Source organism: Apostichopus japonicus, chromosome 8 (genome assembly GCF_037975245.1).
Source record: "Apostichopus japonicus isolate 1M-3 chromosome 8, ASM3797524v1, whole genome shotgun sequence".
NCBI lineage: Eukaryota > Metazoa > Echinodermata > Holothuroidea > Aspidochirotida > Stichopodidae > Apostichopus > Apostichopus japonicus.
Window position 1 is genome coordinate 28,872,615 of NC_092568.1, and position 14,911 is coordinate 28,887,525.

Here is a 14,911-nt window from a genome sequence, read left to right on the forward strand (position 1 = left end):
ACAATCACTCCCTAAGTAAAACGCTGATGAAAGTTGTACGTAGCGTAGAGAGCAACTGTATATGAGTACTAACACCCTGCAGGCTGTTAGCAAAGGTCAAAGTTGATTTGGGTTCATCAGAGGTCAAAGTCATAAGATCCTAATAATATGGTAACTAAACATGTAAACCTTGAAGGATCATTAATACTATAGTTATAACCCGTAACGCAAGAGCGTGTAGTAGTACTATTGTGGTATTCTGATCCAATATTGGGCTTGTTGTTTCTTGTCGTTAGGTACCACTTCCACTGGTACCAGTCCATCAGGAAGTAGAGCCTCCTACTCATAGGTTTGACATTAAAGCAGATGCTGGTAAGATGTTGGAGAGGTTAAAAGCTCAGGAGGTTGGTGATTCAGCATTACCATCAGCCAGTGGCAGAGAAGCAGAGGTGGACCCTGATTCAGGATGCACTGAGGGAAGGTAAGTCTAATGTTTTGAAGAGGGAATGTAGTATTTTACGTACGCCGTTGCGATGGATTTAAGGTTCCAATTTTGAGTAGTTTTCACCGGTTTAATATTTTCTTCTTTGGTTTTAAATGATTTTTTCCACACACGAAAAGGTATCATTAAGAATGACTAAAACTTAAAAACGGTACCCGTTTTGTGCGTTTTCGATTCGGGTACCTGAATGTTCGGTCGGGGACCCGGGAACCCGACTCAGGCCTAGTGGTGCTTAAATGTAAATACCACCAACCAACCAGTAACCTGTTATGATCACACACTCTCATCTCATCTGGTTTGAGGTAATGCAATGTACAAATGAGAGAATAAGAAAGCAAAAGTCAACATCATCATGAGAGAACAGCTTCATCTCTATTGGTTACAGAGAAAAAAGAAAAAAAATTATGTCTGTTAAACTGTATCTATAATATATCAAGATTTTTTTTGTTTTTTGTTTGTTTTTCCGTTTGCTTTGAAGTGAGGTTTTGAAGGACAAGGAACAAAACATTCCATACAGTGTTTATCTGACTGTAGTTGATGTAAAACAAGGAACATACGGCATGAACCTCTACTACAAAATGCAGGTTAGTTTCTAGACATTCCATATCGCATGAAATAATCTTGATGTTAAAAGTTTCTAGACATTCGGTCGGCCGAGTTTTTTATTATTCTGAGGCTATTGTTCACAGGTTTAGACTATCGCATCTAGCCGTGTGAGCATTTCTCCTCCAATTACATTTGACATATCATTAACATCGCATAATAGCAATCGTTATTAAAAGATAACAGCTCACTTTAAAGTAGAAATTTGGACCTGGATTAATAAATGTTGACTTCACTTTTTAAAACTGGTGAAGACTTTAGGGACACAGCAATGTTTAGTCTGGACTTAAAATCATCAGCGACCGATGCGAGTAGGGCTAACAAAAAAAAAATGGAAACTGAAGATAAACTTATGACTAATCCTTAATAAGCAATCGATCTCAAGTCATTCATATGTTTGATTTAATCTTAACCTACGGTTTTTGTCAAACTCAGATCATACTCCAGAGAGAGAAAGGGAAGGAAGTCTTCTTGCTGTTCACAAAATCCGGCCGAGTCGGATGCGTTGGTCAACATCAGTGCACACCGTATACCTCTGATGCCTCGGCCACGGAGGAGTTTAAAAAGATTTTCAAGATCAAAACTGGAAATGTATGGTCACAATACAAAGAGTAAGTAGAACGTTATACATTTAAGGAACGGTCTGATGCTGCCAAGAGGCAAAGACGTTGAAGGAAAATTTTTCGGATCCACAGGCACTCTTGGCAAATGGGAAATGTAGAAGGAAACTAGGCAAAATTACTTGCATTTAATTGGAACTATTTGAAGTGTTTGTGATTGTCATTTTCCTTTGCCCTTTCAACTTTTAAAATGAATGATGTGTGTCGCGGTATTTACAGACATCTTTCCCTGTGCATGTTGGACGTGGAAGTGAATCCAAATTTGATTATTTTTTAAATCTTTGTTTTTTTCTTTCCAGATTTAAACCCATCAGAGGCAAATTTAAGTTACTCGTTTTCCAAGTTCCTCGCTCCAAGAGAAGCAAGCTATCGTTTGATATTTCCCTCTGCCCTCCATCCAAATTATCACAGTCTTTGAAGGCCTTAATGACAGAGGCTGTAAGTACTACTCTGATTAAAGTAGGAGGGGGTGGTGGGAAGAGGGGAGGTTAAATTTGCTGAGTAAACTGCATTTTCTAATCTTACTACAGAGTAGATGAACGATTATTAATAATACTTACCCTGTCTAGGTTTTTTTTTTTTCTGGGAATGTGAATTAAAGAATTCAAAGCCAGATAATTGGTGAAAACTTTATCCATGCTTCAGTCATAAGACAAGACAGAAACACAGTGTCTTAATGTCTTCCAAATACCAAGAGGTTGAATAATGTTGTGAATAATGGAGAAATGAATGAATCATCGAAATGAATAGAAAGCAGCTTTTCTTGTTAAAGTTGAAGTTGTTTTAGCGGCATTGTAAGTGATGAATTCGGAGTAAACAAATACGAGAACACCAGAGCAATAGTCAGCATGCTGCAATCGAACAACTACGTTAGGTAGAATCTGATATTTTTTATTTTACAGCTTTGTCATGTTTTCTTGTTTGCATCTGTGTCTGAAAGAATTCTGTGCAAATGAAGTAATATCTCAAAGTTACTGGATTGTTTTGTTTACAGACGCAACTGGAACCTTTGGAGGCTGTTCAGAGGTCTAGTGAAATTGACATGAAAGCAATGCCATTTGGAAGACTTGACGAAGACGTCCTTTTGAAAGCAAAAGGGAAACTGGAAGCTATAAGGTAAACATTTTATGAGTTGGAAACGAAGACAACCTCATTCTTGAAGTAGCTGACTAAACTGAGTTGTATTTGCATTGTAATTTACCTAGCCATTAACACATGTGAACAAAACACTACATTATTCGTTTGTTACGTCAATGTATTAAAATACAACAGTTGTTTCAAAATCTTGAGAATGTCAATTGCCTTTCAAAATAAACACTAACAGTTTAGACCTACCACAGTTTTAAAGCAGAGGTATGGAGCCTAACCTTTTCTGTATATAAGAATTGGGGCTGATGCTTTCATTGCCTATTTCAGATGCTAAAAGTTATTGTGGTTTGCAAGAGACCGACTTTCCCAGTTTTACGAAACTGATTTGTAACAATATTCTGTCTTGTTTTATTTTTGCAGAGGTCTGTTGACAGATTTCAAGAGGGAGGAGACAAATGGATTGGAAGAACTTAGGAAAAAGAATGCTAAGATGCAAGATATTATGGAGAAGGTAGTTATAAATAAACTCCCTTGAGGATTATAAATGGTGTATCAAGTGAATGTTTTACACAGCATGCTCGAAGTTTAGCTCAACTCAATATCCTAGACATAAATCTGTACAATGAATATGATCAAAGATCATGTACACAACTCTGTACACAATGGGTTTTGAGAGGACAGACCAAATGTTTTTTTGATATGTTGAATGTCTGGCTTGACATAATTTGTTGATAAGATATATACCAAATATATGATATGACCAAATACTTTTTGCAAGGTTACCAAAGTGACCATTTCACTTTTTCATAGTGAGGAGGCTTTAATGTTTATTTATTAAATCACCGCTTTTTCCGTTGCCTTTCGTTTCTCTAGGTTTCTGATCTTACGATGGATTACTACCAGTTAATTCCATACTCAGAGTTCAATCCCAGTGAAATGCTGCCGCTTCACACTATGGTGAACCTTCAACAAGCAGAGAGAGTCATTGAAACATTACTAGCGTTGGAACTCACAGGGAAAATACTGCTCGGTGCCACATACCACTGTAAAGGTAAATTAGACAGTCCTGGGCTGTTGTTGTTGTTGGTGTTTCAGTTACTAAACAGGCAGGCAGGGAAGATATACTCAGGGATGTAATTCTTCCGTATTTTTACGGAAATCCGTTTTTTTTTTTGAATTCCAATAAAGTTCCGTACGAATATCAAAGACCCAACGCGGCAAAATGCCTGGCCCGTTGCAGCAAGCTAACTTCAAATTTTCACTCATCGATCAACCAAAGTACCATTCACACGTCGCATTGCACTGTACAACATTGTGCCATGTGAACATCGTTGCGTACGTGCGAACTTCAAGTAGCCATAGCTCATTTCTGTCGTTGAAAAATCTTTCCTCATTCACGTTGATTGAACTGCTAGTTAATATCTTCGTAACTGCTGGTGCTGGATATAAGTTTCGGAATTAACGCTTGTGATATTTGTGAGCGGCGGAAATCTAAGGGATACGCATATGAAAGTCGATATTTGTGATCGCATTCGAATGTGAGACTGTTTTTTATTCTGGAGTTCGCTGCGACGTATTCGTAACTTTGAGCTAGCCTAACATAACGATAGTGTGTAAGTAGTAAGAACTAGGGGTAGGATGTGTTAGCGCTAATACTTCTGAGCTAGCCTAACATAACGATAGTGTGTAAGTAGTCAGAGTTAGGAGTAGGATGTGTTAGGACGGCATTCACCCGGGGTCTCCGAATAGTTTTCCGGTTTTTTTTTTTTTGGCTGCACTTACATCCCTGTATACTAAGGAGAAGTTTTTTTTGTGAATTGTGAAAATTAGAGTGAAAAAAATTCTGGAAAGGTTGAAGATAACCTCACAAGGTATTGACTGGTAACACGTACAAACATTGTTGCATTTTGGTTTACCCATCGAATGTAGAAAACAGAGGAATTGAGACATAGTACAGTGCTTTTTTTTGTTTTATTGTTTTTTCTCTTGTACAGATGTAAACATCTTAGATTACACATTTGGAGCTCTAGAATGCAAGATTGACTCTCTGGAGAGGAATAGTGAGGAAGCCCAACTCATCCTCCAGCAGATTGCAAGTAGTGGCAGAGGTGAGAGCAGATTTCTTTGGGAAGGGCAAGAGGGGTGTGAGGAAGTGGTTGATTGGGGAGGAGAAGGTCAGAGGGTTGTGAGGATGGGGTTGATTGGGGAGAAGGTCAGAGGGGTGTGAGGATGGGGTTGATTGGGGAGAAGGTCAGAGGGGTGTGAGGATGGGGTTGATTGGGGAGAAGGTCAGAGGGGTGTGAGGATGGGGTTGATTGGGGAGGAGAAGGTCAGAGGGTTGTGAGGATGGGGTTGATTGGGGAGAAGGTCAGAGGGGTGTGAGGATGGGGTTGATTGGGGAGAAGAAGGTCAGAGGGGTGTGAGGACAGGGTTGATTGGGGGAGAAGAAGGTCAGGTAGAAGGGATGTTTCCAGGCTTAGCCTTGAGGGTGTCAGGATATTTAAAGGAATATTTATTTTTATTACAATTCCCTGTGCAAAAAAAAAATGGAAGGAAATGGAAAGAAGGATTTGTTAGTCATTCAAGGCCTCGAAAGTTAGGCTATTGCTAGTAAAATGACTTTGGATTTTACCATTTGCCAGTAGGTACAAAAGGATACTGACATTTTTTTCTTTCCCCTACCAGTAGAGACATGACGCTTAATTTGTATTAATTCAAGAATAATGCCAGTAGAAAATTGACTTTAGCAAGCAGATGTTTGAGGCCTTTTTTTTTCTTCCTTTCTTCTATCAAGTTTAGCAATTTGTGCAATTGTCGGACTGGTACTGTATATTATTTTACCGTCAAGTAGTTTAGGAGAGCACCAGAGTGTACCGCAATCTTGACACGTTTTACTATTGTCAACCCTGTCAATTGATGCACAAAGCCATTCTCCCTCAATAATCCTCCTTAGCTGGCTAGTCAGATAAGAGGAAGGAGCATCCTTGACCATCAGATTCAGTCAAGTATTTGTTTTATGTATATTTATAAGTTAATTGAGAGCCTGAAGTTTTTATGTCTTGCTTCATCTTTCTTCTTCCAAGTCAGACAAAGCCCACAATGCTAGGATAGAAATTGACTTACTTTTACACATTGAACCTACACAGGCTTTTTGCAGTAGATTAGCAGCTTGTTGTCAGTTTTTTGTCTCTCTTTGGTTTTAAGTTTTTGTTAATATTAGTAACAGCTAGCAGTTAGGATGTAAGAACACTGTTAGCTGCTGGAATGTGGTACTTCAAAGAATTTAAAGATAAAACATTTCTTATTCCGAAAGATTTTTTTGCCCCCTTCCTGTAACAAACAAGGGAACAGAATGAATGTATTGCATCGTTAGAAAGTGGCCAGGAGGTAGTAATTGCTGATGAATTTCACTTGTCCATAACTCCACAGACGTCTACAGGAGTGTCAACGTTGAGGCCATATATAAACTGACGAGACGTGGAGAACAAGAACGTCTTAATTCACTAAACCTAGGTAATCACAAACTACTCTGGCACGGAATGAAAGCTGGCCACCTACTCAGTACGCTGAAAAGAGGTCTGGTCAGGTCTCCATCAGAAGTCACCTCCACTGGTATCATGTTGGGAGAGGTAAGTTTCTTGCTTCTTGATGATAGGTCACTGTGAAAGAAGTTACCTCTGCAGGCATCATGTTGGTAGAGGTAACTTCCTTAGTTCTTAATCATATGTCACTGTGTGAGAAGTCACCTCTACATGCATCATGTTGGGAGTGGCAAATTTATCATGATGATAGGTCCCTATGTAAGTTACCTCTGCAGGTAACATGATTGGAGAGGCAAGTTTTTCAATTAACTATCATAGCTTACTGTGTCAGACTTTACCTCCACATGTTTCATGTTGGTAGAGGTAACTTTCTTAGTTGTTAATCATATGTCACTGTGTGAGAAGTCACCTCTACATGCATCATGTTGGGGCCTTTCATTAATCCTAGAAAGGTTGTCTTGTCTAATGAATATTTAAGTGGAGCGTCCTTGTGTTGTGCTTTCACATCCTGTATATCGTATAAGACCGATACAAGCTTCTGTGTGCTTTCCTTATTCCAGGGAATTCGTTTGTCCGACACATTCAGCAGAGGTTTACAGTATTGCGATGCCTACCAGAAGACATCCAAAGTCAAATTTATGCTGCTTTGTGAGGTAAGTCAAATGTCAAAATCTCAACTGACACATTACCTATTGGTTACCAGCCAATTGCACAGTAATTAACGCCGAAACATTACTTTATCACGATCTCTGGAGAGAAGTTCACTGTTTACTACCTGTGTGGAAGATCATAAGTAGAACCTTTGGACAGTAAAGTCTGCACTACTCTTCATGGAATTATCACATTTAGTTGGTATAGCACAAAAAAAAAAAAGGCAGTTTGCCACTCCCCAAATTTAATGGTTGGAATAATAATAATAATACTGAGGATTTATAAAGCGCAGACATATCCACCGATAACTGTGCTCAAGGCGCATCACAATATTACCCTGGTCAATGAGAAACCTGTCAAATATATAGAGACAATCCCTCCAAATGGCAACAGCTAAACATTGCCCAACTTACAGTTTATCTCACAGGTCCCCATTTATGCACCTGGGTGAAGAGAGGCAATGGAGATATTAGAGTGCTTTGCCCTAGGGCACAACATAATGATCTGGCCAGGACTCGAACCTGCAATCCTTAGATCACAAGTCCACTGCCTCAACCACTTGACCACAATGCTCTCTCATATGGCACTCTTTTATACACAGATTGACCATTTTTTGCAATTTATGATATAAAAATTAAAAAGGTGATGAACGACAAAGTACTACTAAATATGTGTTGGATACTAAATTATTCTCTGTCTAGCAATGAAGGAGAACAGGCAATTTGTGAAGAACCTCTTTTCTTCTTTGGACCTTGTAAAGCAGCACATAACTATATTACAGCTTTGGTCAAGTTGATGTCTATCCTTGTTTTTCTTTTTTGATATTTAGGTTTCCCTTGGCAAGGAACACATTCCTGAAAAACCAGGAGACGGTCTTACAGAAGGTTTGCATCACATTAAAGGGGAGGGTAGTCTGTACCCTGATCCACGGTTTGACCTCAGGTTGCCATCTGGTAAGTACTAATTTCAAATATGATATAATAACTTTGAAAACAAAGCATTTGTCTTGTAAAAGACCTAGTAGTAGCTTAAACAGATAATATTCATAGGTGGCATGTAGTAGTTACCTTGAAGTATCATGTTTTTAAGCCCCTCAGTTGTACAAGGGACAAATTTCTACCTAAACACAAATCTACAAACCGTTAGAGTGGATGTCGCAATCTCCTGAATGTAAATTGGTTTGGCTCATTAGTTTGTACAAGCAACAGATTTCTACGTATGTTAAGTCCAGAAATCGATAGAGTGGTTGTTGCAAGCACCTGAATGTAAACCGGTTTGGCCCATTAGTTTGTACAAGCAACAGATTTCTACCTATGTTAAATCCAGAAATCGATGGAGTGGTTGTTTCAAGCAAGTGATTGTATACCGGTTTGGCCCATTAGTTTGTACAAGCAACAGATTTCTACCTATGTAATGTCCAGAAATCGATAGAGTGGTTGCAAGCACCTGAATGTAAACCGGTTTGACCCATTAGTTTGTACAAGCAAGCAGATTTCTACCTATGTAAAGTCCAGGAATCGATAGAGTGGTTGTTGCAAGCACCTGAATGTAAACTGGTTTGACCCATTAGTTTGTACAAGCAACAGATTTCTACCTATGTAATGTCCAGAAATCGATAGAGTGGTTGTTGCAAGCACCTGAATGTAAACCGGTTTGACCCATTAGTTTGTACTAGCAACAAATTTATACCTATGTAAAGTCCAGAAATCGATAGAGTGGTTGTTGCAAGCACCTGAATGTAAACCGGTTTGACCCATTAGTTTGTACAAGCAAGCAGATTTCTACCTATGTAAAGTCCAGGATTGATAGAGTGGTTGTTGCAAGCACCTGAATGTAAACTGGTTTGACCCATTAGTTTGTACAAGCAACAGATTTCTACCTATGTAATGTCCAGAAATTGATAGAGTGGTTGTTGCAAGCACCTGAATGTAAACCGGTTTGACCCATTAGTTTGTACTAGCAACAAATTTATACCTATGTAAAGTCCAGAAATCGATAGAGTGGTTGTTGCAAGCACCTGAATGTAAGCCGGTTTGGCCCATTAGTTTGTACAAGCAAAAGATCTCTACCTATGTAATGTCCAGAAATCGATAGAGTGATTGTTGCCAGCACCTGAATGTACACGATTTGGCCCATTAGTTTGTACAATCCAAAATGCACTAGAGTGGATGTTATTACTACAATGAGCACACCGGCAAAAATTTATGTTTCTCCATCGTATCACAATCTGGACTTGGTTGTGATAAACAGATATGCGTAATGGTTCTAAATTATTTTGAAAAAGAAATAGAAAAAAATAAGAAAAAGAAAAATACAAACAAAATTCACTTCTTAGGTACATCTTTTACACAGTGATGTATGGTGTTACATAAGAATATTTTTTTTGATTGAATTGCCCACGGACAGAATACTTGCTAATTACTCGTTCCATCCAACCCCCACCTTCCCCCCTCCCCATCTTAACATTCATTAATTACAACAGATATGTTCCTTTCTGTTTTATTTGTTTGTTGTTTTGGCATTTGAAGAAAATTTCCATCGTTGCATGTACGGTTGTAAGAAGAAGCTTATTCTCGATTTGCAATACTTTTTTGTAAAAACTTTCAGGTGTGGTGATATCTATGGGGAAGCTGATCCAGGGTAAGAGCAGCCTGGAATTCAACGAGTACGTCGTGCAGAAGGATTCCCAAGTACGTCTAAGGTATCTGCTGCAGTTTAACCAAGAGGAACATTAAAGTGACGAACAAGATCCAGTAGGCAAGGCGCTGCTCCCCCTTGTAATTTGATGTGAATAGAATTGTACATAGATTGAATAAGGGTGGGTTTTTCAAGTCAACTAATGGGTGGTATTTCGGTTTAAAATTTTTTGTGGTGACGGCATGTTAGCGCCATACTTTGATATGAGGCATGTGGATGAGAGAAAAGTAATTTGTCAACTTTTTATAGTTTTACTTAGGTGTTGTTCTTTTTTTCTGGGGGGGGGGGGATGGTGAGGGCGGATTCTTTCTCTCTTTTCTCCTTGTGATGGAAAACTATTTGTGTGAATGTCTTTGATCCACGTGTTTAAATTACTGGATGTTTTTTTCCCTTTTCAATTGAACAGCCAACATTCTGTCAAACTAATTTCATCAGAGCTTGTGATTTTGTTGTGTTTTGTTGCAATTGAGACTTTAGTGAGATGCAGGATGGTCCCTTTTGTTGAATTACGGATGTAGTCTGAAACATGTTGTAATTGTTAGAATGAACAGTTGAATAGCTCAAAATGGGAACCAGAGTACAAAGAAGACTATTGTAGGAGGTGTGTAAGGGATAAATAATCCCTTGTGCATAGAGTTGTGATAAGTACATAAGGGATAAATGATCCCTTGTGCAAAGGTTGTGATAAGTACATAAGGGATAAATGATCCCTTGTGCAGACAGTTGTATATAGTACATTAGGGATAAATGATCTGTTGTGCAGACAGTTGTGATTAGTTCATAAGGGATAAATGATCCCTTGTGTAGACAGTTGTGATTAGTTCATAAGATAAGGGATAAATGATCCTTGTGCAAAGAGTTGTGATTAGTTCATAAGGGATAAATGATCCCTTGTGCAGACAGTTGTGTTTAGTCCATAAGGGATAAATGATCCCTTGTGCAGACAATTGTATTTAGTATGTAACAGATATTTTTCATGGTATATAGTTGCTAATTATTTTGCAACTTTGTAGCCAAAACAGGAGAGGAGGAGATAGGGTGGTGAGATGAATCTGTTTTGATGATAGCACTTATGTGAAATAAAAGCATGTTCAGTCTATGAGCTAAGGATGATCCATTGTTACATTTTCATCCCAAAATTTCAACCATAATGAACAATTTTTCAGGATTTGATGAAAATTGGGGCCTTGCCTGTGAGAAACTATGTTGATCAGGAATGTTTTTAGCATTTAAGAGATCATTTTTTTCTTGAAATATGCCATTAACAATGTTTCTGTCATTTTCATAATCATTCATTAATGTCATTCTATTCCCATGTACACCAATTTCCTGCTGGAAATTGAATTGGGTTTTGAATAATACCTCAAAAACGAAAAGAAAATGGTTTTCTATTGAGATATACACCGGAAGTTTAAAAGCAGTTTAGTGAAAATGCTTTTCTACAAATGCTTACTAATAACTGTTATATTAAAGATTAAAAGAAAAACATCTATAACCATATCAAGATTTGTTAATAATTTTACTTGTTACGTTTGTGTTCATTATTTGCACATTCCGCTGTTAAACCTGGTGGATCCTTGGCTTTGCTTTAGCTACTTACACAAAAGAAGAAAAAAAAGTTGGGGGAGGGGGTTGGGGGCTTGGAGGAGGGGTAAACTTTTAGTTCTCTTTGCTTGCATGTGTAGTATTTTTAGTATATTATTATTTCTCTTTGCTGTTGTAATATTTTTTAAAGAAAACCCAAGGAAGTTGAAAATAAATTGAACATGAATTGATGATTGTAATTGTTCTGTGCAAATTGACATGCCAACAAAGCTAACTTTTTTTTTGCCCTATTTTTATAGCCACCCTCTGAACAACTAAGAATAGTATTCTTAACTTAAAAGATAATCTTGTGCAATCTAAGTGTAAATTCATTTGATCATACCCACAACAACAAACTAAACCATTGGCAGTTTTCTTAAGCCTGGAAAATGGGCTCCATTTGTATGTTGACAAATATCTAATTTGATGTTCAACCCGAAAGTATTAATCATGTCATTGAAGGCCTAGTACATATTTTCCTGTTTCATATTTTATCCTCATTTATGGCTTTATTGTCTCCTTTTAAAGTATTTTTAAGCTGTTTTGTTACCTGAAATATTCAACCAATTGTAAGCCTCACTAAGATCCTACTCATTTTTCTACCTTCTATCAATGACAATAAACCAAAACGTCACTATTTCGAGAAGGGTTAAATCTCCACTTGTGGGGAGTTTTGACCATTTGTGTGTATGAAATGTATGTGTGTGTGAATGTGTAGCATTTATGAAATGTAATGGAAAGGTTTAATCAAAGTCGGAATAAGGGCATGAGGCAAATAGAACTAGTTTTATATTCTGACGATAGATAGAGAAATGTTTCAAAACGAAGATGAAATTTCATGACTTAATGTCCCATGACACAACTTTTACCTTTGAAATTCCTTGTTTGCTCCATATGCTAACTGATAGTGTTGAGTGAGCATCAAGACATGGAGATAGGAGTCAGGGAGGGTGGGGGGGGGAAGGGGTGAGGGATGGGTTTTTTTAAGAAGGCTTTGGTGTAATATGATGTCATCATTTGTTTTCCTTAATAGTGTGCAGTAGTTAATTATCTTAATTCCTGATTAGTTCATTTTCATCAACAGTGTTCATCTACAGTGTTCATTATGATAACTTGAAATAGGGATTATGTTCCTACAATATGTGAATGTGCTGCAGTTTTAGTAAAACTAATATTTCTTCCTTTTTGTACAGTAGATAGGATCAACATTGTAGGTAAGGGGCATGAATCTGGCATTAAAAATAGTAATGCTGCTAATGATAAAATTGTTACTAGAAATTTTTTAGAGCAATTTCTGCCATCTTTGGAATACTGACCATTTTATATTAACCTTTTTTTACATGTATGTGCTGTTTACTAATAAATTGTCTCTTTTTCAAGTGTTGTAACCCATGTTTCAGGCCCCTGGGAGTTCATTAGTGCACAATGTATGTCACACATATACATAGATAACCCCACCTGTGAAGTGGGTAGCTGTAATGAATGTTTGAGGTCCCCGTGGCTAGGAGTTCACTAGTGCTCCATGTAAGTCACACATATTAATAGATAACCCATGTATAACTTAAAATGAAAGCATGTGTTTGAGGTCCCCGTGGCTAGGAGTGCACCATGTAGGTCACACATATAAATACATAGCCCCATCTCTGAAGCTGTAATAAAATCATGTGTTTGAGGTTTCCTGTGGTTGGGAGTTCATAGTTACCACCAACATATTGAAGTAACTAATAGGAGACATTTGAAATTACATGCTCATGTCATATAACCTGTTTTAAAACCACTTAAGGCAAAAAATAAACTTTGTTATTCAAACAAATTTAAAAAAAAATGTTATTCGTATAAATTTGACGAGAAGAAAATTTGATATATTTGTGGAACTGGTTAAGGGGAAGTGGGTTATCTGACTGCAGGACATAAACTTTCATCTTATCATTTAGGTTAGCAGTGGTTTGTTGAGTCTTAGAGCCTCATTTAGACAATTGCATATGCATCATCTTTCTTATATGCATGGCATAGTCACAATCCACATGCATTGGGTAGTCCAATGCCCACCCCCCATTTCAAACTTCAGTTGATGCGACATTTCTTTGATGATATTTGTTTCTATGAAATATTCAGTTTTTTATAATATTCTCCAAATGTGTTCCTTTTTATGAATAATTTTTTTCCCAAGTATGTTTGTATGTGAGAATGAGAGAACAGGTCTTGTGCATAACAAAGATTAGAGAAAACCAAGTAAGAGAGATATTTATGGTCACATGATCATGATTCAGATAAAAAGGGACTCCTGAGATTGTTGGCTTTATCTTCTTATGCAATGGTGATATCTTTTCTGGCAGTCTAATTTTTTTTTTTTTTGTGAAATTTTTCTGTAAAGATTATGTTGGCTCACTGTAATTTTCCCATGAAATTGAGTTGACTGCCTATAGTATTTTTCATTAAAAAGTCTGAAAATTGTGTTTTCCTGTTTTGATGCAATCTCTCGGCCATAGTGTGTATGTAGGCCTAGTTATTAGTTTCTTTGCTGTTCTGTGTGTATTCATCAGTAGAATGTAATCATGTGGTTTTAATTACGTTTATCTGAGGGGAATTAAGTCTTAACATTTTTAATAGTACGACTTAAGCTCGTAGACTCTTCATCTTTTCTGTTTTGATCATGTAACTGGTGTCATTTTCCCATAATTGTGGGAAATTATGTAAAACCTTGATAACTTTTGATGACAATAAAGTTGGATCGGAAATCCACACAGGTTAAACTTGAAGAGTATTTTCTTGCGTTTGTAGACGGATGACAATATTTAGTTTTTTCAAAAGATGCGTTTTTAAACAGCCGCACATTGTTCCTATCTATGCTTGGAATTGAAGTGTTCACCTGAGGAAGTTTCTATTTCAAACAAGTTTGAAGAAAAAATGTTTGAAGTTAAAACATCGGGCTCCATCTCAATAAGGGAAAGATGATGGTTGATCGGCTTTCTTTCTCCTTAAAGGCATTGAAAACTCGCCCAAAACCGTGTGCGGCCATCTGAAAAAGTTAACTTTCTGTTGCTTGCAGGTGACGTTTTGTTCATGTCGCTACAAACTGCAGACAGTAATGAAACGTGATACTGTGTTATCTTTAGCTGGACCTGAGATGTCCATCGCTGTGGCGTTTCTACACTGTGCTGTGGGTATTGACCGCAGCTGTATGTACTGACTGTACACTAGTGTCTAATTACCGACGGTAGCAAGCTGTGTGTATTTTCTGGGATCGATGGTGGTGTCTAACACTTCTGTTACACCTCATTTGAAACTAGGTCAGATTACCGGCATTAGACGTTTCTTTTTGCGCCAGTCTTCACACCCTTTAAAAGCTCTCTTACTTGGTATTGGCCCAGATCAATTACTCACAGGATTCAACGCTATAAACCCATTGCAGTGTAAATTCATTTACCTTGAATGTATTATTTCTAATGTAAAACATTTCAGCTTAATGTCCCAATTTGCCTTTTCTAGATAATGTACATGCATTTGTGTTTGTTAAAAGATTATACTGTCGTGATTGTCAAAGTCAAGAATTCACCCTAAGCATTTTGCACCACTCGATAACCAATTGACTTAAGTATTATGGAGGTGAGTATATATTGTTTAATAAGCCAGAAGTCCCATCT

The 14,911-nt window shown here is 37.5% G+C and overlaps 1 protein-coding gene across 5 annotated transcripts in view; it reads left to right on the top strand.

The window, feature by feature from the left end:
- LOC139971468 (poly [ADP-ribose] polymerase tankyrase-like) overlaps positions 1 to 14,009 on the top strand; it is a 57,436-nt gene extending 43,427 nt beyond the window's left edge. For 4 of the 5 annotated variants that reach the window (XM_071977961.1, XM_071977964.1, XM_071977963.1 and 1 more), the window contains exons 38-49: positions 276 to 460; positions 960 to 1,065; positions 1,520 to 1,695; positions 2,004 to 2,142; positions 2,699 to 2,820; positions 3,214 to 3,304; positions 3,667 to 3,844; positions 4,788 to 4,901; positions 6,223 to 6,422; positions 6,896 to 6,988; positions 7,816 to 7,939; positions 9,594 to 14,009. In XM_071977961.1, the coding sequence (XP_071834062.1) occupies positions 276 to 460; positions 960 to 1,065; positions 1,520 to 1,695; positions 2,004 to 2,142; positions 2,699 to 2,820; positions 3,214 to 3,304; positions 3,667 to 3,844; positions 4,788 to 4,901; positions 6,223 to 6,422; positions 6,896 to 6,988; positions 7,816 to 7,939; positions 9,594 to 9,721 (1,656 nt within the window). In that variant the 3' untranslated portion in view covers positions 9,722 to 14,009. The remainder of the gene's footprint in view (positions 1 to 275; positions 461 to 959; positions 1,066 to 1,519; positions 1,696 to 2,003; positions 2,143 to 2,698; positions 2,821 to 3,213; positions 3,305 to 3,666; positions 3,845 to 4,787; positions 4,902 to 6,222; positions 6,423 to 6,895; positions 6,989 to 7,815; positions 7,940 to 9,593) is intronic. The other variant, XR_011794393.1, reaches the window with a different exon arrangement.
- The last annotated feature ends 902 nt before the right edge of the window (positions 14,010 to 14,911 follow it).